The sequence below is a fragment of the Uranotaenia lowii genome, chromosome 3 (assembly GCF_029784155.1).
Source record: "Uranotaenia lowii strain MFRU-FL chromosome 3, ASM2978415v1, whole genome shotgun sequence".
Classification (NCBI taxonomy): domain Eukaryota; kingdom Metazoa; phylum Arthropoda; class Insecta; order Diptera; family Culicidae; genus Uranotaenia; species Uranotaenia lowii.
The window spans coordinates 139,440,671-139,464,107 of NC_073693.1; the positions used below are offsets into that span (position 1 = coordinate 139,440,671).

At 39.4% G+C, this 23,437-nt stretch overlaps 3 protein-coding genes across 9 annotated transcripts in view; 2 read left to right on the forward strand and 1 right to left on the reverse strand.

Moving 5' to 3' along the window:
- LOC129758820 (dnaJ homolog subfamily B member 13-like) overlaps positions 1-1,274 on the forward strand; it is a 28,083-nt gene extending 26,809 nt beyond the window's left edge. The window contains exons 6-7 of the transcript XR_008740072.1: positions 820-963; positions 1,017-1,274. The gene's annotated coding sequence lies outside the window, so the exon portion shown is untranslated. The remainder of the gene's footprint in view (positions 1-819; positions 964-1,016) is intronic.
- LOC129758821 (ADP-ribose glycohydrolase OARD1-like) overlaps positions 1-23,437 on the reverse strand; it is a 44,986-nt gene that overhangs the window by 11,175 nt on the left and 10,374 nt on the right. The window contains exons 1-2 of one of the 5 annotated variants that reach the window (XM_055756458.1): positions 13,427-13,582; positions 13,181-13,345 (exon numbers count right to left, since the gene is read on the reverse strand). The exons of 1 other annotated variant lie outside the window; for it this stretch is intronic. In XM_055756458.1, coding sequence (XP_055612433.1) covers positions 13,181-13,261 — 81 coding nt within the window. In that variant the 5' untranslated portion in view covers positions 13,262-13,345; positions 13,427-13,582. Of the gene's footprint in view, positions 1-12,781; positions 13,076-13,176; positions 13,583-23,437 lie in introns of those variants that run through there. 3 more of the 5 variants (XM_055756457.1, XM_055756461.1, XM_055756462.1) reach the window with 3 other exon arrangements.
- Positions 1-23,437, forward strand: part of LOC129758819 (uncharacterized oxidoreductase YjmC) — a 40,799-nt gene that overhangs the window by 8,779 nt on the left and 8,583 nt on the right. The window contains exons 1-3 of one of the 3 annotated variants that reach the window (XM_055756454.1): positions 13,185-13,405; positions 13,515-13,656; positions 22,414-22,700. In XM_055756454.1, the coding sequence (XP_055612429.1) occupies positions 22,460-22,700 (241 nt within the window). In that variant the 5' untranslated portion in view covers positions 13,185-13,405; positions 13,515-13,656; positions 22,414-22,459. Of the gene's footprint in view, positions 1-13,184; positions 13,406-13,514; positions 13,657-22,413; positions 22,701-23,437 lie in introns of those variants that run through there. The other 2 variants (XM_055756453.1, XM_055756452.1) reach the window with 2 other exon arrangements.

Genomic DNA, 23,437 nt, shown 5'->3' on the forward strand with positions numbered 1-23,437 from the left:
GGGCATGTCATGCGGCAGGGATTTTTTTGGGATTTTTTCCTTTGATGACCTGAATATCAAAAGGGATTATAAAAATTTAGTAAAGACAATGCTTTTGTTCATATTTCCTTTTGAAATTTTATTTTCTATTTATTATTTTCACAACTAGCAAAATTCGGGCTTGATTCATCCCGGAGCAATTTTCAATGCATTCGGTCTGGAATTACAGGGTGTAGTTGTCATCATAAAGAAAGAAACTTAGCTTACATTCTGCCATCAAAATCAATACAATTGATGTGCGGAACAGCCAAATTCATGCCATACCGAAAACTCCTGACGATTGGTACCGTTTAGGAACGTCACGTGTCCTCACAACTTTGAGACTACCTAGCATTATAGTGCTACCCGAAGGTCGTGAATGGCAAATGATGCGGTTGTTCCAGATCGTCCTCCACTTCTTTCGGTTCTCCATTGGTTTTTTCTCCTGCCTGAAATTTCCTTACGGCTTCTGAAGAAGGTAAATAATCGTTTTCTGGAAATTCATAAATTAAAATGAATTAAGTATGATAAAATTGTAGCAAATTCAAAGCATTTTACCAGAAATTGTATCCGAATGCAACTGACTTTTTTTGTTTGCAAAACAAAACCAACTGAAAATAAAGGGAAATTTTTTTGGGGTGGTCAGTTCGAGCTTCGAACATTGATTTTGGTGCATTGACAGCAGCCCAAAATCAAGAACGCCAGCCGAACTTTGTTTTGATGCGCTGGCGTTCTTATTTTTGGGTTGTTTTGATTCTGAGTGTAAGGAGATGCCGAAGTTTAAGGGCTTTTTTTAAATAGGAAATGTAAATACAATCACAATCACAATCATCACAATCATAATCACAATAAGCGACTGTTTGGGAAGTTGCCCCAGTAAGAGAACTATGAAAGTTTCAAGAAGCAGGATGGCGGCCTTATTATCTAGACATCATATCTTTACAGGTAAATTTTACTGTTGTTTTCTATAGTCTAAGGCAATAATGTTTAATTTATAGTTTACAGGAATCGGAAGCACTTCAGCGGGCTCGGCTTCTTACGAAAAAGTCATTATGAGCTGGCTGGTAGGATGAGGATCATATGGTGAATGAGCTAAAACAAAATGCACCACATAGTTCGCCGCAGCTTGGGAGTTGGACGAATGTGTTAACGAAATTAAAAATTTATGCAGAGAAAGTGGTGACCAAAAGTGTTTTTGTTTAAGAAAGATTAGTGTTTTTGTTCAAGAAGTACTTAAGTTATGAATGTAAAAAGAGGAAAGAAAATAAATTTAATAATAAATTAAATATTTATTCATATGTGTACTTTTTTGTGCATATCTTATACCGAAACCGCTCTCGGAAATCCTAAAATACAGATTGGCTTTTTCTAAAACTATTTCTCTTTTTTCTAAGTTTTTTTCTAAAACTGTCTAAAAATTATCTCGATACTTTTAATATGCCAAATTTTCCTAGTTGGATCTGAAGTCAGCATAGTCCTGGGGGTAAAGTCACTGTCAAATACTAAATCGTTGGAATCCTGAGCTTAATGATGGTTACTTGGGTTCGATTCTCCGCTTCTACCACAATAATTTCATTCAACAAGAGATCATCAGCTTGGGAAAAATGGGTGAGCGAGAAAAAAACAAGAATGTATTCGGGAAAAAAAGATGGCTACAACATTTTTTTGTGATTTATTTTTTGTACAGTGGGTTGTACCCACTGGAAAAATGTTTTGACATTTCTCTCGCAGGCTGTATATCGGCCGAAATACACGCCAAAAGTGGCCGTTGGTCAGCCCTTAAGTTGAATATAGAGCTTTCAGGCACTGTAAGACATGCTCTATATTCTTATATAAGGCTGACTAAGGGCCATTTTTAACGGCCTAATGGTTATTTGGGTGATATGACGGATAAAGAAATTGAGGTTGAGCTTGCTCCCCAGAAAATAATAAAAGTTCGCCGAACAACGAAGAAGATAGCAGGTAAAATCGTTAATACACCAACTCTGGTGTTAACGATAAATTGTACTGTCGTACAAGAATTTATCAATTTTGGATTGCTTAGAGCACGGGTGGACAAACAACGGCCCGCGGGCCACATGTGGCCCGCGTCTGTCTTGATGTGGCCTGCGAAGCTATTTCTCAGAACTGATATTTTCCTTCTACATAATTTAAAACAACAACATTTTACATATTGTTTGTACTTTGCAATCACGTATTATGCAATAAATATGTGTTTTTAGTTACTTCATACAAGTGTTATTGGATGTGGCCTGCACTATTCTGGGAGTGTTGAGAGTCTTCAAGCAGAAGCTAGTATAATTTTGAAGAGTTTGGAAGGCGTCAGGGAGATATACTCACATTACGAAAGTTCGAAACTTAATCTGTCAGTTTCGATTGCGGTAAGGAATGACAGCATGTCTTTTAAGTTTAATTTCTTAAACTCAGATTCGTTTATAGCGTAAGATTCCAGAGTACGAAAACGTAGACTGGCAAATGAGGGACAGTTACATATAGTGAGGAAAATTCGTTTAAACGCACAGCTATATTTTAACATTCGGGTTAACCAGCCTACAATAATTGAACCAAATCAGTACCAAATGTTGAGTACTCTAAAGAATAGTCGATAACTGTATTGTTTTCAAATTTAAGTTCTTATGTGACAAAAATAGAGACAAAAATAGATTTTTATGAGGGAAATTCGTTTAAACGCACTTCGGCTTTTATTTATTTAATCAAAAATTACTCAAACATTTTAACAGTAAAAAGTGGTTAATATTTGGTTTGCCTTCCGTTCTGGCGAATAGTTTCAAAAATTCTGTTCTGCATTGAATTGACGAGATAGATTTTCAAGCGTTTTTTCAGGAATTGATAGCCAGCATTCTCTCACAGCAGCCTCTAATTCCTTAACAGATCCGTACTGCTTTCCACCTTTGTACACAAGCCGAGCTAGGATGCCCCAAAGGTTTTCTATCGGGTTTAGGTCTGGACTGCGAGCAGGCCAATCCAAAACCGTAATGTTTCGCTCCAAAAACCATCGCATACTTGTCTTGCTGACATGGATGGCTGCGTTATCCTGTTGAAAAATGAAGTCTTCTGGCATAAAATCCTCAGCAAATGGAACCAGAACGTCTTCCAGGAGTTCCACGTACCTTTCTGAATTCATCCTGGTGGAAATGGTAGCAATAGGGGTTTTTCCGTGACGTGATCAACAATCAGGCCCGTCTAGATTGAATTTCTTTTCATCCGAAAACACCACATTATTCCATTAATTTCTCCAAGTCATGTACTTTTTGGCGAAATTCAATCTCGCCTGAATATGAGCTTGAGTCAAATTCGGTTTCTTGGCCTTTTTGGTGTACTTCAAGTGTCCAGAACCTCGCAGTATCTGCGCAATTCGCTTGTTGGTAATTGGGAGTCCAAGTTCCTTCTTAATTTTGGTTGCATTGTACCTTCCAGTTCGAGCCAGCTCCAGAATTCGGTTTCGTTCACGATTGCTGATTTTGGTATTTCCCTTGGTTTTCTTCTTTACACCGTATTTTTTCACCTTTCTTCAGCAAATTTCGAATCACTGTTTCGGATCTGTTTATTCTCCTTGCTATTTCACGATTGCTCATACCGGTTTTCTTCAGTTCAAGAGCAACTTTTTGCTCCGATTCACTCAAGTATCTACCTTTCGCCATTTTAAAAATCACACCGTCAAAATGCCTGAATCGACTAAGCAGAGTGCAGAACAAAGCGCACTTACACTACTACAAGACCAAAAGACCAAGCCCAGAACGCAAAAGTTTTGATATCGTAGGTAAGCGAAATGCTTACTTTTCATGGTGTGCGTTTAAACGAATTTTCCATCCCAAAATCGAATTTTGTATTGTATTCAAAATACACACAATTTTCAAATTGAATCTTTACAGTTTTAAGTTGCATACCCAATGACTAATAGTATACAGTTTTGTTGACATGTTTTAGATCGCCTCATGAAGCATAATCTAACAAAAATAGCATGCGTTTAAACGAATTTTCCCCACTGTATAAGATGGAAGGGATGTTCCACACCTGATTCACAACTACCACATACTGGAGATTCAGCACGCTGAATGTTGTGCATGTGAAAGTTGAGTTTACAATGACCGGAGAGTGCTCTGATCAGGATGCTGCAATGAGATTTACTTAAAGTTAACAAGTAACTCGATATGATTCGAGATGGTTTTTCTAAAAATAATTTAGTTTGGCGACAAGTGTCCAACTCTTCCCACACCCATAGAAGAGGTAACAAAAATCCAATGCCTTTTTAGCAAATTTCTGTGCCGATAATGCTCTGAAGTGTGCACTGTGCCGAAGACGGTATGTTTGAAAAACCGTAACTGGCATAAGGACTCGGCTTCCAACCAAAATTATGCATGACCCCTACATTCAAGCGAAACAAGAAAAATATTTTATGGGATATCGTTCCTATTGGATAATCCATCCCAGAAACAAAAAAAAATAAAAATAATAACCTCAGCGCCGTGGGGAGTTTCGAACTCAAATCACCATTCAAATCGTCTTGCCAGTCCGACATCTTAACCAGTGTACTATTTGAGCTTCATGCAGGACGAGGGCTGTTTGTCATAGGCTTTCTGCCACCGATCAATCACAAAAAAACGCACGACGGAGGCTTACCGGCGTTTGGCCTTCTTTCAAGGTAGGGGAACATGCCCTATTATGCGCCACCTAAGCGAATCGCTGATTTTCTATGTATTCCACGTACAAATTGTGTTAAAAATGGGTGCAATCTTTGAAGAAAATTGTTTTCCACAAATGCCTATGATTTTTTATTACTCAAATTGCTATAGTTGCTTCAAAAACTTGATTTTTAAAAACCTTATTCAAAGCCACAGAACAAAACTGTGTTGCAAATACACGCCGCCGTGTATTCAATAGTCCTATTTGCCGCTGGTAGTGTTCGTGTTAATATGCTGGTTGTTTCACCAAGCCTTTTCAGTTTTGGGACAATTAACCTCAAAAACGATCATGTGTGTCGACCGGCTGTTCGTTTTTTGTACCGAGAGTTTTCGAGGTTAATTGTCCCGTCTCATCTGTACACGCTCAGCAAGTGTGCGTAAGAAATGTCAAAAACAACTCTATACGCGCCTAGCAGCCGAACCAACCCCCTGGCAACTTGACGTTTCCCATACAAATCGCGTGTGCCAGTTTTTTCTGGTTCTCTGGTTCTGTCAAATCGAAAATCAAGCGACTTAACATGTCGGAAGGACACATATTGAAATATATTCTCTTTCAATTGATTGAACAAATGAAAACATGATTTGAATTTAAAAATTTAAGCTCAGTTTTATGTAAAAATGATCTGTTTTCAAAAGTTTAGTCGACGGAAACGATTCACAGACGTAAATCTGTGTGTCATTTATTAGGTCTAAAACTTCTGGACTGATCAAAATAATCCACTGATATACGGCAGTTTTTTGAAACAAGTATCCCTTCCACCGAAACTGTTGTAGACAATCGTACACAATAAATATAAAACAATACATTACTACAACAATCATCAAGTAATTTCATAAACTGCGATACATATGAAAATTTTAGAATGCCAAAACTTTCACATTATAGCAGAACATTTCCTGTTTTATGGAAAAACTGTTCCTTTACAATAAATGAAGAGGTAGATTATTGAATGTGTATAATAATTTCGGTTGAATATTTTTTTCATTCATTCGAAATTTATGAATTTGCCTGATTCGCACCACATTTGATGATGTGCCCTTTCCATACGCATGGCTTGAAAAGTATGTAAACAAGCAGTACACATGCGACATCTGCGATTTTGAATCAGGCACACGAAACTCGCCAGAACTGTCAAGTTGCCAGGGGGTTGAGCCGAACACACCCGAAAGCAGCCGAAGACCGAAAACACACCAATACTTACGGACACTTTGAATGAAAATAAAATCAAAGTGGACTAATCAAAATTAAAAAAAAAATAAAAGTAGATTTTTTTGGGCTGAATTAACGCTCAAAATAAGGTTTTAGACTTTTTGTTCATTTTCAATGAAAATTGGCCTTTTTGAAAAATTAATGTTATTTCAGCCTACTACGATTGGCGCGTTATAACGAGCGCATGGGCCGTGATAAAACATACCCATAAAAAGCATACCATAGCGAGTTCGGTATAATTTTTTAGCATTAAATCGTAGTTTAGATTCTCCTTTATCGATGTGTCAGAAAATATTGTCTTATTCGTTTTTCTCTGCTTGGTGACACCTTATTGAAAGTGTTTTAAAATTTAGATCGAAATGAAGAAAAACCACAGCATTTAGAACAAATTGGTAATATTTTGCAGGCTTAAAATGCTTCAGATTCTTCAAAACAAGGGTGGCGCGTATTAGCCACATGGGGCATTATATGAACTTTTCCACTATTCCTTTGTTTTGTGATGGAAACGGGAAAGAGAACTGGAGTGAAGGAAACGGGAAACCCATTGAATGAGAACTGTGTTTGCTTACTGCCTGCTTAAGCCGGGCAACTTGGCCGGTGTTGTTTGCAGGTCCCGGCCACTTCCCGGCAATGTTATACAAACCGTATGGAGCACATCTCTCAGATTTCCCCTTTTTTGACAGATTTAAGCTTTTTTCTTCAGATTTGAGCTTTCATCTCCTATGCTCTCAAGGCAAAAAAAGCTTAAATCTGAGGAAAAAAAGCTTAAAAACGAGATTAACCAACACTTAGTTAAAAGATGTTGGTCACACGATACATAGACAAATCCTGTATCGTTGCCGGGATCTGGCTGGCTGCCTGGTGTTGGCCGGTATTTATTTCTATCCTTCTTCGTCTTGTGATGCGATAGGGAGGGACGTGCAAACGTTTTTATATTGTTTCTTTCAGACATACGCAATTCGGTTAACTTGGGAGATTAATGCCAGTGGGAGCAAATCGAATCAGCACCGGTCGCAGTATCTTCTTGTACCAATGACGCTATGTAATTGACTACACGCCATTGGCACAGAGGCTGAATTTTGGGTGCAGTATCGTTTATGCTGGTTAGAGGATCAAGTTTGAATTTGGTTTCTGAACCAAAATGGCGATATTGGGACAGCCGGCTCTGGTTTCGTAAAATTGATTTTCCGATCCAGCTCTAGCGAGTTCTTCGGCGCATTCGTTTCCAAAAATTCCCTTATGTCCGGGTACCCATAGAAGGTTTAATCCATTGCCTTCAGCAAGTTCTTCGATTGCTTTCCGGCATGCGATTACCAGTTTTGATCTAGAACTGGAATCACTAAGTGATTTGATAGCTGCTTGTCCATCTGAACAGAAAAAAAATGTTTTGAACATAATTTTCTTTTCAAGTGCTATTTGCACTCCATACATAATAGCATATAGCTCAGCCTGAAAGACTGTACAATATTTTCCTAGAGGTTGAGCATGTTCTATGTGCAACTCGTGACAGTAAATTCCTGCACCTGCACGGCCGTTTGATAATGAACCGTCAGTATAGAATACAATATGAGAGGACATTTGGTCCTCTACGAAACCTGATAACCATTCTTGAGGAGAAGGAAATTTGACTTTAAACCCCATATAGGGAAAACTACTCGGGAGTGTTAAATCGTTTGGTGCTAAATTAAACTTGTTTAATCTAACTAATTGGATGCTTTGGTCGCATGCAGACTGAGTCAGGGGGCTTCGTACGCGTCTTTCTCCATGTCAGGGACGGCGTGCGGAGTGCAACAGCGTCCTGGTGGTGTTCGGGACCCAAAACAGCAACATCACGACGGTCCTCCTGCGAGATATTGGGGTTAGCTGCGGGCCTTGCGAGCCTGTGACTACAAAAAACATAAGCAACGAACAACGAACAACAAATTTCGGATGGAAAACGGCGAAGACCAATGCGACGAAAAGGGACTAGCGATTGGAAACTTCGAACATGGAACTGCCGATCTCTAAATTTTGTGGGCAGTACCCACGTGCTCTCCAACGAATTGAAGAGCCGAAAATTCGACATCATAGCATTGCAGGAGGTATGCTGGAAGGGCTCCACGGTACGAACGTACCCAGATGGTCGTGCCATCTACCAGAGCTGCGGCAACACACACGAGCTTGAAACAGCTTTTATAGTGATGGGAAAGATGCAAAAGCGCGTGATCGGGTGGTGGCCGATCAACTCACGAATGTGCCGGTTGAGAATCAAGGGCCGGTTCTTCAACATCAGCATCATCAACGTGCACAGCCCTCACCTCGGAAGTACCGGTAACGACAAAGACGAATTTTACGCGCAGCTGGAGCGTGAATACGACCGTTGCCCAAAACATGATATCAAGATCGTTATCGGGGATTTCAATGCTCAGGTCGGCCAGGAGGAGGAATTCAAACCGACAATTGGAAGGTTCAGTGCGCAACAGCTGACCAACGAAAACGGCCTCAGACTTATCGATGTCGCCGCCTCCAAACGAATGGCCGTACGTCGTACCTTTTTCCAGCACCGCCTCCCACACAAGTACACCTGGAGATCACCGTACCAAACTCAATCACAGATCGACCACGTTTTGATCGACAGCCGGCGCTTCTCGGACATCATCGACGTCTGATCCTGTCGGGGCGCCAACATTGAGTCGGACCATTATCTGGTGATGGTGAAGATGCGCCCAAAACTCTCCGTAGTAAACAACACGCGAAACCGGCGCCCACCTCGGTTAAATATCGCGCGACTGAAGCAACCCGAGGTCACGGCAGACTACGCGCAATCGGTCGAAGCAGCGCTGCCGGCAGAGGGCGAGCTTGACGAAGCCCCTCTCGAGAACTGTTGGGATACCATCAAAACAGCCATCAACAGTGCTGCGGAGAACGTCATCGGTTATGTGGAGCGAACTCGACGGAACGACTGGTTCGACGAGGAGTGTAGGAGGGTGATGGACGAAAAGAATGCCGCGCGGGCGGCAGTAGTGCAAAGAGGCACCCGTCGAAATGTGGAAAATCACCGACAGCGGAAGAGGCAGCGAGTCCGACTTTTCCAGGAGAAAAAGCGCCGCCTGGAGGAGGAGGAGCTCGAGGAGCTGGAGCAGCTGCATCGTTCCCAAGAAACACGAAAGTTCTATCAGAAACTCAACGCATCCCGCAAAGGCTTCGTGCCGCAAGCCGAAATGTGCCGGGACAAGGACGGGGGTATCCTGACGGACAATCGTGAGGTGATCAAAAGGTGGAAGCAGCACTTCGATGAACACCTGAACGGCGCACATGCAGGAGATCAAGACGGTGGGGGAAGGTACATCGCCGGCATAGCCAACGACGAAGAGGAGCCACTCCCAACGATGAGTGAAGTTAAGGAAGCCATTCGCCAGTTGAATAGAAACAAGTCGGCTGGGAAGGATGGCATCGCAGCTGAACTCATCAAAATGGGCCCGGACAAGTTGGCCGATTGTCTACACCGGTTGATAGTGCGGATTTGGGACATAGAACAGCTACCGGAGGAGTGGAAGGAGGGGGTAATATGCCCCATCTACAAGAAGGGCGACAAATTGGACTGTGAGAACTACCGAGCGATCACTGTCCTCAATGCCGCCTACAAAGTGTTGTCCCGAATCCTACTCCGCCGCCTAACGCCGCAAGCAAACAGATTCGTGGGAAGTCATCAGGCCGGCTCCATGGAGGGACGGTCTACGACGGACCAGATATTCACATTACGGCAAATCCTCCAAAAATGCCGTGAACACCAAGTCACCATCTATTCATCGACTTCAAAGCCGCATACGACACGATCGACCGTAACGAGCTATGGAAAATTATGGACGACAACGGCTTTTCCGGGAAGCTGATAAGACTGATCAAGGCGACGATGGATGGAACGCAGTGCTGTGTGCGGATTTCGGGTGAATTGTCGAGTTCATTCAAATCGCGCAGGGGGCTTCGACAAGGTGACGGTCTATCCTGCACGATGTTCAACGTGGCGCTAGAAGGTGTTATTCGAAGAGCGGTGGGCGAAATGCGGGGCACGATTTTCAACAGATCCAGTCAACTTATTTGCTTTGCCGATGACATTGATATAGTCGGCAGATCATCTGCGGCGGTGGAGGAGATCTACCGCAAACTGAAACGCGAAGCAGGAAGGATTGGGTTGATGATTAATACGTCCAAGACAAAGTACATGTTGGCCTGCGGATCCGAGACCGACCGAACCCGCTTGTCCAGTAATAACAAGGTCACGATCGACGGCGACGAGCTGGAGATAGTCGAAGACTTTGTCTATCTCGGCTCACTGGTGACCGCAGACAATGACACCAGCCGTGAGATCCGGAGGCGAATTATCAGCGGAAGTCGTGCCTACTATGGACTCCACAAGCAACTGCGGTCGAGAAGACTTAGCCCTCGCACGAAGTGTAACCTGTATACGACGCTCATTAGACCGATTGTTCTCTACGGGCACGAGACATGGATATTGCTCGAGGAGGACCTGCGTACACTCGGAGTATTTGAGCGACGAGTGTTAAGAACCTTGGCGGCGTACAGGAGAACGGAGTGTGGAGGCGAAGGATGAACCACGAGCTCGCGCGGCTCTACGGCGAACCCAGTATCCAGAAGGTGGTGAAGGCTGGTCGGATACGCTGGGCGGGACATGTTGCGAGAATGCCGGACGACTGTCCTGCAAAACGTGTGTTCGCTACGAATCCGGTAGGAACAAGACGAGCGGAGGCGCAACGAGCGAGATGGTTAGACCAAGTGGAGCGTGATCTGGCGAACGTGGGATGCCCGAGAAATTGGAGAACAGTTGCCATGGACCGAGTGAATTTTAGGAATTATGTTCGTCAAGTTATGTCGTGAGACGGAATACTATGTAAATAAAAAAATAATCTAACTAATTCAGGCCACACATTTGTATGACTCGATGATCTTTCAATATTTCCTGACAGCCAGAGACCAACTGCCTGTAGACGAAAAGCACATGAGAAGGCTTCCTGTTTCAGGAACAAGTGTAGAGGTTTGATATAAAACAGAGCTTCTAGTGCTGCAGTAGGAGTTGTAGTGAACGATCCGGACATCCCTAAGAGACACATTCTTTGAAGGTGATTTAGTTTTGTACGAACTGTTGCAACTTCTCCTTTCTGCCACCACACAAGACACCCATAGGCCAGAATTGGTCTTACTATTGTGGAGTAAATCCAGTGAATATGTGGTTTGAGTCCCCAGTTTTTCCCGATTGCACGTCGGCATTGTCCGAAGGCCATGCATGCTTTTTTGATTCTGAATTCGATGTGATCAGACCTGTTTAATTTGGAGTCAAGAATGACACCCAAATATTTAACTTGATCAGACACGGTGATTTCGGAACCATAAAACAGCAGAGGGCGCACCCCGCGGGTGATACGTTTTATAGTTAATAAAACAATATTAGTTTTTAGAGGATTAACTGACAGTTCTACATGAGAACATCATCGTTCAACAGAGTGCAGAGCTTGTTGCATTATATCAAATAATGTGCTTATGCACAAACCTCTTACCAGCAGAAGATAATCCTGCGAATCCATAGGTTGGTATTCCACGGTCATTGAGTTCTTCAACAAGCCGTCTGCAACCAAGATAGGTAGATCAATAACTATAACATTGCGCTTAACTTCAATCGACAGAACCGTGTAAACGCAGGGTCAAAAATAGTTATGAAATTTCGAACGATATGTATGGGATTTGAAACAAAATTACAATTTATGGATGATTGAGAGGTCTTATTGTTCAAATAAGTAATCAGTCCTATTCTTTGAAATAACTTGTGTACCAATTAGCAAAATTTATGCTCAAAAGCTTTCAATATTCTGACTGTGAGTTAGTTTTTCTTTGGCGATTCAGCAGTGTTTCAGCAAAATATTCGAATTTCGGAAAGCATTTTTCCAAATGTTGTTGTAAAAATATGCTAAAAAAAGACTAGTTACTATGAATGCTTCTTTATTTTAGATACTACAAAATTTAAAAAAAAATCATTTATGAGGAATTTAAAAATAAGCATTTTTTTTAACTCAATAAAAAATCTACGTTAAAAATACGTTTTCCATAAGCTCAAAAGCCTAATGCATTGTAAATACTTTGGTGAACATTTTTATATTTTTTGTAGAATTTTAAAATCATTAGTTTTTCTAGAAAACTAATATGTTAAAAAAATTTCATACATTTCTGTGGATTTTCTATAACTATATTTTGGTTGGCCTACTAATACATATGCAAGCAGCGGAGTAGCATACCTAAATAATCTAGCTATCCTGGTCTGCAACTAGGTTCCACAAAAGAGGTGATAGTACACCTCCCTGTGGGCAACCACGTGTGCTAACTTTTGTAATTGAAGCCTGTCTCAAAGACGAATGAAGATTCCTGTTACTTAGCATAGCGCTAATCCAGTTAGTTATAACAATAGGCACTCCATGAAGTAGTACCGCATCCATTATTGATGTAAACGAGACATTATCAAATGCTCCTTCTATGTCTAGAAATACTCCAAGACATGATTCTTTCTGTGAAAAACTATTTTCAATATTGTGTACTACGTTGTGCAGAAGAGTTAATGTTGATTTTCCTGTTTGGTATGCATGTTGTGTCGCATTAAGCGAATGTTGGACAAGGCATTCTTGCCTGATATGATGATCAATTAAACGTCCAGATTTAAGATGATCCATGCTTTAGACATGTATTTCGAAAAATCAAATTTACACAAATCTTTACACTTTTTTCTGGAAAATAATAAAAAAAATATATGTAGGTACATAAAATGGTCCAACCTAACTTGCCGGTATAGCAAAATAGCGACACTCACCCGTGCAAGCCGGTGTTGTTTACAATACTAGTGAGCGAATTGGATAGTAAACAAACACCTCTGGTGAGAATCTAACCTCGTTCCGCTCGAGATTCCGCGTTGTATGAAAACAATTCGCGTTGTATGAAAACACAATTCGCGTTGTATGAAAACACAATTAGGAATCAACACTTTTAGCTATAATGTGATAAAAGAAGAAAGTTATTCATTACTTTTCTTCAAAAGTTAACCTTCTTTATGTTTAATTGAACCGGCTTTCACGTGCTTAATTTTGGAAAATCGTACAGACACACCTATCGGGCAAACTTGTTTGGTGAAGAGAATGCTTCTCACGATAGACTTCCACGTTTATATGACGGTTTCATATAATATGATCCGCGTTCCGCCGTACGTACCTACATTTACAACTGTACGTTGCTTTTTTCGTGTGACCCAATTCTGGCAGCGGTGGTTCCTATCGATTTTTATTCTGTTGCACATCTACCACATCGCTCCCTTGCTGCTAGCCGTTGTTGGAAGGAAGCAACTTGCCATACGTTCTGTCCAAAAAGTAGAATGCTGCTGCTGTTGAATTAAAAAACGTTGAATCCGCGACACCGTCAACGCATCGGCGAAATCCACAATGTGAGTGAGGTTTATTTTTACCAGATTTTCTTCCGATTTCTTCGTTTTTATAAAGAACGAACGAGAAAAGGCAAATGTGAAATCATTTTTATATCCATCGTCGGTGTAGGTGAAAATTGTTTGGCCTTACAGTGGTCTTCAGTCTCACTGTCAAGCAGTTTAAAGTGCCTTCCTGATAGAGCTGATAGCAGCTTATAAGCCGGCTGATAACTAGACCTTGGCTCAGACAAATCATCCGTCAAGTTGTAGAGGTAATTTGAATTAGTGCATATGTGACGTGAGCTAAGAACGCAATCATAGAAAACGAAGGAAGTGTTTAATCAACTGCTGGGTGCATCAACAATTGCATAACGGTTGGCTGTGTGGTAGTGCAAATGTGCATTTCTGATGACTGACGAAAGCCACTCATCAACATCAGATTTGATAACGTAGCTCAGCTAAACTGAAGGGATTTAAAACGATATTGAAACAAGTTGAATGAAACAGACATTGCAATGCATTGCTGTAATCTTTTATAGAGCGGTTAAGATTTAAATACTTGCACATTTTCGTATTAATAATGGCATAATGTTTTTTGGAAATTTTAGCGGCTTACATACAGCCTTGTCTTTTACAAAAACGGCGTATTGTTTTCTGTTTCCAACGTTTTTATCTTTAAGCCTAGTCCACTCCACTTGTTGGAAACCTGAGGCAGTGTCAGTGTCTCTCGAATAAAATGGGAGACATTGAGACTTTCTCGAGACTAACTGTCTTCTAGTGTGGACCGAGTAGACTTTGATGCCTAAATCTATAACAAACAGTTACCAAAAAGAGCTATCTATACCAAAATTAAAGCAATAATGAGTGTCACAATTCTCCCGATGGCAAAATTAGATTTTATAAAAGTATGAATATATTAAAATGATGGTAAACTAACACCAACCACCGCTAGCTGAACGATAGAACTATAGGGTGTCGGTTTCTCTACAATAGCTTAACAAGGCATCATTATGGTTCATTTATTTTCATAGGGCTGGAAAGTGAGATCCGAATGATGACATGATTTGGCATCAATTTTCTTCGATGAAAAATCATGATCAAATATAAAATGAGTTGAAAAAACGAATTCAGCATATTACACGCACTTTTTAGTGCTGATTTCTCAGACATGTCAAAACTAGGTACCGTTTAGTTATCATTGCACAGGGAACAACATTTTATGATGTTTGTTTTAGAAATTAATTTCGGAAAAATTCGGCGAATAACATAGATGGCCTAACTAGGCACAATTAATTCATTTAATTTATTTAATAGAAAAGTAATTGCATTGTAACTTATTGTGGTTTCACTGAAAGTATTTTAATACCTCGTTAAGCCAGGCTCTTTCAAGAAATTTAAAAAGCACAACGATGCCAAATTTTGATCTCATACGACACCAAAAAATGGCGTTGCTCTCAAAATTCATTTTTAAAAGGTGGTAAAACGAGATATTAAGTTTTAGTGAAACCTACACTTGACATGATAATGGTATCCACATATGGAAATTAAAACCCAAATTTTAGCACTGTACCACCTAGATACTGATACTAAATTTCACTTTCATGGCATGATAGCAAAACTAGGTATGATTTTGCTATAAAAATCTGTTTGGGTAGATCTTTCCCGGGACGAAAAATTTCCATTTTCTAACATAGATCAATTCGGCTAATCGTGAGGGTGCTTGCTAAAATGGCCATTTTGTTAATTGGTCCAAAAAACTTACAACTCGAAATTTTTAACTCACAAGAGCTTGAAGTATCATTTTTTTACCCTAAAAAATCCCAAAACCAAATCTTGAAAAATCAATATTTTCATTTTGATGCCAAACGACGAAATACATGGAACGTCTAGATCATGATGGCTCTAGTATGGTGATCTCATATGCCAAATCGCCATTCCGCCATATTGAAAAAAGTTTTGACAGCTGGCTGTAGTGTTTACGAAAAAAGGGGTCCAGGGATGCCAGGTGTTAGAGATAAAAAATCAGATGTCAATAAAGTGTGTGTATGTGCACAAGCCAATCGTAAACGAAAGATCAAAAGATTTGAAACCGTACTGGGGTTTAGTTTATATTATTATATTTAAATTAAGTTTTCGGAAAAAAGCAATGATATGAGTATATTCAATGAAGTAATTTGTATTCTAAACACTTTTTTTAATGAAATTACAATACAGTTCGGTCTATCCGTATGTTCCGAAAAAAAAAAACTTTTTATTGGCCGTTATGATAGAAAGGATCTTAAAGGGTGGAACAAACAACCAAAACCCTAAACCGGATGTTGCTTGCTCCTTATTCTTGTTACCTTATCCAAAGAGCTATTTTGTTTCCCTCCAATCGAAAAGTGTTGGATGAAAATAAAAGTAAATCGGTTCTGCTAAAGGAATGCTATAAATTCTGCTATTGATAATTTTCATGATTAAATGATAAACGATTTTATGGTTCGAAATTTTTTTTTCAAATAACTGTTGCATCATGTAAATACTGCTTAAGCCTTTTTCAATATTAACATATTCAGTTAATGTACCTTCACCACCACCCACGAGCAGCGCTGAGCTGGAGGTTTGCTGCACTTGAGGATGACTAGCAATTGGACAGCATCACCTGCAGAATCCTTCAGGGGCTCAATCCATTCCGGACAATCAACAGTCTGCAGTGGATCGAACTGATTCCCCAACCCACTCATCGGACTTATCGTCATGCTGCTCAGGCGCCTAACGTTGCGCCTATTTTCCTATTTCAGCTCATCGGTCCCATCATTCAAAAGTACCAAAAACTTCATCTGATTTTCCCAAATGCTACCCATCAGATCCGGATTACTCGATTGGATCTTCTGAAGCAGCGATGGCAACAGACGGGGGTCCTCCTGAAGCAGCTTTTTCATCTCGATGAAGATCGGATGTTCCTGCAGGAGGGCGCTTCTCGGACGATGGAATGTAACGCCTCGCCATGTTACCATCCGATTCGATGACTTTCTGCTGCTTCTAGATAGCTCTTGAAAGAAAAAAGTGTTGAATAAGCATAAATTTGTCATAAGTAATGCAAAATTAATGTTACTCACCGCTACCGACAAAGCTGGCACCGTCGTTTATAGATCCAACTTCTTCCAGCTTTGCTTACCAGCCCGGAGCTCAGCCGGACGATTTTGTTTCGATTCTATGAATTATATTTGCAAAAATCAAGGCGAAATCTTTGTCTAAGCAATATCTTGGTGATTGGCAAAACTACGTGTTTTACAAAAAATCAGAGCACCTGGCATCCCAGCCAGCCAGCAGCCTGCCGAACAGCCAGCTGTCAAATTTCGGCTCCTCCTCCGCATCCAACCCTCGTCTACTTTTTGCCAAAGTGAGACCACCATATCTAGAGGCATCATGGTCTAGATTCGAAAACAAATTTTGGCCGAAAAACGAGTCTCTCGGACTCTTTCGTAACTTAGGTAGATTTAAACGGAATGCTTCAAAATTGGTTTGTAAAATGAATCACAGTTTTCTCCGACCACATGGTCATGATTTCAAAAGACACAAAATCATAACAATGCAGAAATCTAAAAAAATATAGAAATTACATAACTACAACAACCAGAAAAGGGGTCACACCTCAGACTAAAACCCGGCCACTATATGCCTTCTTCCGTGACGCGAAACTCAATAACTTCGCCAAATCTCCCGAATACTAATCAGTTTTATAATCAAACCGCGGACTTCTACCGTTCACTTACCCGGTTAAAGTTTGACTAATCCTCCTCTTGATCTCCTCCTTCCTTCCTTTCTTTTTCTTCTTAAACTTCTCTAACGACTTAGGGTGGTTCGTTACAAAAGAAACAATAAAAAAAATGACTAAACATACAAAAAATTTCAAAAATAAATAAAGATACACAAACCAACTACCTAAACAACAAAAATAACAAAGTGACAAAAGTTTTTCATGGCAACCGTTTAGATTGTTTTTGGCTTTTTTGTCGTTTTCGTCTTTTTTTTTCATTTTGTTTCCATGTTGGTGATTTTCAATGTAATCATCTTTTTTATTTCACTATCATCAGCATCATTTTTATTTCTAGTAAGATTTTATTTTTCAAATATTATCTATTATTACAATTTATATATTTTTATTATTCACAAAAATCGTGATGAAGTTTTCTACTAAGGATTAGAAAAATTATAGATACGTTTTATTCATTCAAATAGTTCAAATGTGGTTTGGAGCCAGTTATGCCAAAAATTAAGCATTAGAAATAACACCATATCTGGACGTTTCATACTCTCATTTATTAGGGCGAAAATTTTTTGACCAGTCTACAAAATGATCGAATTTGAGATTATATGTTAAAATTGCCCTCCCCCCTATAATACAAGCTAGATGTGCCAGAAAAAATTCCAGGCCGTAGTTCTACTAGGTGTCTATTGGAATTTGGCTTTGGAATTCAAAAGCAAATAATTTCTTCTGGGACCCGTTATGAATCTACCAAATATTTAATTTTGCATCATTACTTTTTTTATGGGTGCTATCTCAATACCCATACCAAAAACAAACTCCGTAATGATATAAAACTTAGTTCATTATGAAATGGGACAGTTACGAATGCGTGTATCTGAAAAACCATTTGTTTGATCGAAATACTTTCTATGAAGGAAATGCAAGTCATCTTATGATACAGTGAGGGGCAAAATAAAGTGTCCAAATTATTTTTTTATCATTTCCTTTATTTTTCTGGTTAAAGTTCAACGAAACCACATCGTAATCATTTTTAAAATATTGTTTATTATGTTCTTTTCCATTTATGTTAATGTAGAGCTGGTAAAAAAAAGAAAGTTTTTCTGATAGAAAAAAAAACAGTTAATATTCAAAAAAAAAAAAAATGGGCAAAATAAAGTGTCCAACTCAAAAATCAATATAATTTCGATAAGTTTCCATCGCGAGGCCCCTCGAATTTGTTTGTTTTGTGTATTTTGACGTTTCATAAACAACTGGCTTGGCTCTGGAGTATTCAAACAGGTGTTTACATTCTAATAAGTTGTAAAATATGGAGAACGCATAAATTTCTGGTGCCATTCCGTTGTCCATCCGGAAACTGGTTGTTCGTGATGTGAATAACGGTCAAACGCACCGGGAAGTGGCCAAGCACTACGAAATCAGCAAGACAGCGGTATCAAAAATCATGAAGAAAATGGAAACGTTCGGATCAGTGGTGGATCGCCCGGGAAGAGGACTGAAGCCCAAGACAGGTGCCAGAACGGACAAGAAAATCATTCTTGAAGTGAAGAAAAACGCAATAATAACGATCCGGCAGATACAGGAAGAGCTCCAATTTTCGGTATTGCGTCGTACTGCCCGTCGCCGCATCCATGCAAAGAAGTACCATAGCAAGATCGCAGTGAGAAGGCCTTTCATCATCCAGGTGAACTAGGCTGAGCGGCTCAAGTTCGCCAAGGAACACGCGGATAAACGACTCGAGTACTGGAAAACATTGTTGTGGGCCGACGAATCCAAATTCGAGCTATTCAACCGGAAGAAGCGGGATCATATGTGGCGCAAGTCGGGTAAGGAGCTCCAAGACCGCCATATCCAAGGAACAGTCAAGCACGGGGGAGGTAAAGTGATGGTGTGGAGGTGCTTTCCTTAGGGTGGGGTGGGCAGTTTGGTAAAAATTGACGGAATTATGACAGCTGAGTAATATCGCAATATCCTGCGGGAATACCTCGAGGTATCACTTATCAAGACGAACCTCGAAGAGCGCTTCGTTTTACAGCATGATAACGATCCGAAGCATATGGTCAAGTCATTTTTCCGTTCCTGCCGCATCAAACCCCTTGAATGGCCCCCACAAAGTCCTGATCTGAATCCCATCGAAAATCTGGCCATCCTCGATGCTCTGATTGATAAGACTGGTGTGACAAATAAAAATACTTAAAGAATGCATGTGAGCACATATTTAGGCAGAAACTGCGGTGAATCCGTGCACCCATGGTGGATATCCAACAAACATACATACATAGATCGATTTGGCTAATCGTGAGGGTGCCTGCTAAAATGACAATTTTGAATTTCAAAAACCCACCAAAGTCCAAGTTCATCAATTTACAATGTTATCTGCCCATTACTTTTCTTCAACGAACAAAAGTTTGCAGCCAAAAATGCCTCGTGTGAATCAGAATCAGAAAGCATACGGATACGAGTTTCACGCAAAAATGTTTCACGGCTTTACATTTTCCAGCATTTTAAATCTGTGTCTATTCTAGCTAAAACATCAAGGTGAACAATAATTTGAGAAACTAGTTATTTTTCATTTCTCTTACTTGTTACTGGTTATTTGTGCAAGCCACGACCCTAAAAATGTCTACTGGCAACAATTTACGTCCGAGGATATGCATCTAAAAGCAAACAAGAATACTTGGATGAGGAAATTTTTTGATACAAGATAGATGTGTGAACAATACAAGAGTCTCGATTGGCATGGGGATCCACAAACATCCAAAATTTGAATGATATTGGAGTCCTATAAGGAACAAAACCAGTCACAGAGGAGTTGGAATTTTGATAAGAAAAAATGCAAGGGTTGACATCAATAGTTTCAAAGTTACTTCGGAAGACATTTGCAGTGCATGGGTCACAAAGTTTTTGCTTTATTTGTGCATATGCCTTCAGATAGCAGTCCACCGGAAGCATTTGCTGAACTATCAAACCTGATTGCCAATAGCCCAAGGGAAATGACCACCTCATAGTTGGTGATTTGAATGCTCACGTAGGTTTCGAAGACATGAATAAAGAAACAGTTAACCTAATAGGTTAAATGCTTGAACATGAAAACAGCAACGAAAATGGTATTTTCCTAACCCAGCTCGCCTTGCAGCTCAATTTTAAAATTTGTAACACATTTGCGAGATCTAAATCTGTTCTGGTAACGTGGTGCAATGAAGAATCTTCATCTCAAATATATCATATCCTGTTACTAAGTGCCAGCAAAATGAAAGTGTTGTCAAATACTATAAAAACACAAACACTTCGATTTTTATTAACAAATCACAAAATTCTCTTAGTCACAATACGGAATTCTCCCTGTCCAATTAACTTTACATTTAAATAATAAAACTTTTTCCGACCAGTTGATTTTAAATTACCCTTTTTTTTATTCGTATTCGAACTTTTTGAACACCCTGAAGGTAGAGTGTAAATTTGACACTCCTCGCTAATTATCGATTTCATTATATCTCTTGTTCCTTAACCGAACTATGTAATTTTTATAGTGTTGGAAACCTTTTAATGTAACTCAAATGTGATTTTCAGTTATTTATAAGATACATTTTTTTTATTCTTACGTTAAGATAGGGTTACCATATCCCGCAATGCAAAACAGAATGAAAAAACTTTTCCTAAAGAGTGAGGGAAACTTCATAAAAAAAAACAAAATATGCTATTTAAAATCATTCAAATACTGCCAATGTGTCGGAAATAGCAGGTATTACTAAGCATTCCAGACTGTATGATTTTATCTGAAGAAAAAACCCGGTCCAGCCAGGTTGCCCAGATATCGAAGAAAAATGCCCGGATTTATTCAAAATCTAAACAAAATGCATATCAAAACTACACTTTGTGAATCAATAAAAAATATTTTTCTTGTGTTCATTTTTCAATGTTTTTCTTGAATTTTAATGAGAAAATCCTGAATTTTGGTTGGATTTGCTCGGATATTGCTCGAGTTTTGAATTGAAAATTTTAAACTGCTGTACGGTGAAGAGTTTCTCGTCGGTAAACACGTTATTTTTCAATCTTCCTTCCGCGGCCCTCTTCAGCAGCGCCTTCGCTCTTTTTACCTGTTCTTGTTTCTGCTTCACCGTAAGGTCTTGAACCTTTTGGATCTTGCAGGGCTTGGTCTGAAGTTTATCTTCCAGGATCCGACGGAGACTTCGATCCGATATGTTGAGAACCTTTGCCAATTTAGTGCCACTACTTTTAGAGATCATTTTAAGCTTATTCACAATTTTTCATGTTACAGATAATTATTGAAATTTTTTTTGAATATTTTATTTGAATCGCTGGTAAAATTTCAATGCGTTTTGATGTGCTATTTTATTATATCCGTTGGAAAATAACAGAGTTATTTAGCTTTGAAATATGGTTTTATTTTATTTACGAAAAAATCGAACGAAATCTAACTCGAAAAATAAAAATGTTAGAAATCTGAAAAAATACATGTGTTTTTAAATCGTAAAAATGAACCTTATTTTCAATTTTGGGGAAGAACCCGTTAAATAATAAAAAAATCCCCATAAATCAACCGTCTAAGTTGTTAAAGTCACAGCAGATAATTTTGAAAAATTGATTGGCAGGTCGACGTTCTTTTTCTACATATTGCGCCGAAAAACAAATAGCTGTAATGACAATTTAAAAAAAAATTAAAAACCAATGTTAGATATCCCTTTTTTTAAGGTGGGTGGTAGTGCACTGGAATGTTGAACACCTTTTTTTCAATTTTGCTGTTATCCTTTATCGACATGTTCAAACCAAATTTTATATTTTAACTACAAATGAGTCAGGTTTGTTCTTATATAAAATTGTTGAAATTGTAATTCGACCAAAGCAAGAAAATATGGAATGAACATTTCAAAGTTGTAAAGCGTTAGCAAAATTATTGGTTGATTTTTATTTGAAAATTTGTTTCGTTACCGTTTTGTTGAACTTCAATTTTCCAAAAATAACATACTCCACGCATATGTATATTCATGAATTCAATGACCCTAGATTTGAATCAACCGTCGATTGTATTGCGTGACAACAGTTCTCTTCTACAAAAGTATTTTTAATCCAGCGCAGCGATTCTATTCAAAGAGGTAAAAAAAACGCGCAAAAATTACAGCAAGAGAGAGTGAGGGTCCGGAATTACAATCCAAAACACAAATTATACAGCATCCGAATTGCGATGCTAGAAACCATAATAAGGTCTATTTCAACGGGGACAAGCAAACCCTAATTCTTCCCCCTTTTGTGCAATTCGCAGAATCTACGCAACCAATCCTTCCCAATCCGCACCAAGCACCCCGATCATGCTGTCGACGACGACTATTCAACACGTGTCGGCTTTCTGCGCAACAAGGGCAAGTCAGCGGTGTGCGCGTAAGACGCTGCTGGTGGCGGTCAACAATCATGCTAGTAAGAAGTTTGGCACCATCGTCGAAAACAAAAATGACGGACATCAGTCTTGGCGTCTGGGCCTCCCAGCGGCAGTTATCTCGGAGCAGCTGAGGCAACAAGAAGTGCGATTTTCGAGTTCTTATCAACCAAAAGGTAGGTGCCCGCCAGCCGTTTGTATTAGATCGTGCTAACGAATGCTCGGTTTCAAATTGTTTATATTTGTTTTGAACAAAAAAAAAGTTTTTGTCATAAGTTTCAATGATGTCTGGGTTAATTGTTATTTAAAAAATTTCATTTAATTAAAGCTCGTAAAGCGATTCCTTTTTTAAATAATTTTCGGTTCATTTCTTACGCTGCAAAGAAGTAAATGGCTGAATCGTGGAATCGACATTAAAAGTTTGATTTTTATAATGAATTCCAAACAAAAGAAGAACCGAAATAACGTACAGAGTAACCCATTTAGACAGCTGTATCTACCTAACTAAAATACCTTTTGGATATCAATACAGAAGCTTTTTGCTGAAAGGAATCAATCAACGCACGGATTTGGACGTCCGGTATCTGATCATTTCTTGAAGAAGTGTTTCAAAAATGGACTGATTTTTTATGTCCTTTCCACATTTGGGCGATAAACCACTCCCCAGCAAACCTTCGTAAATCAAAAAGGGAACCACCAGCAACAAGTTGTCGTACCCTACATGTGTCGCTTATCTTCTCAACGAGAACGATTTTTATTTTACAACTCGTGTGTATCGGTGTGTTGTTGATTCAACAGAAGATGTGAATGAAGAGTGTGTCCGGTGATAATTGTTTGAATTCTGTGTTATTTTCGTTGATCGAAAGAAAAACATGTTTGGGGGAAATAATAACGACCAAGTCACCTTCACACG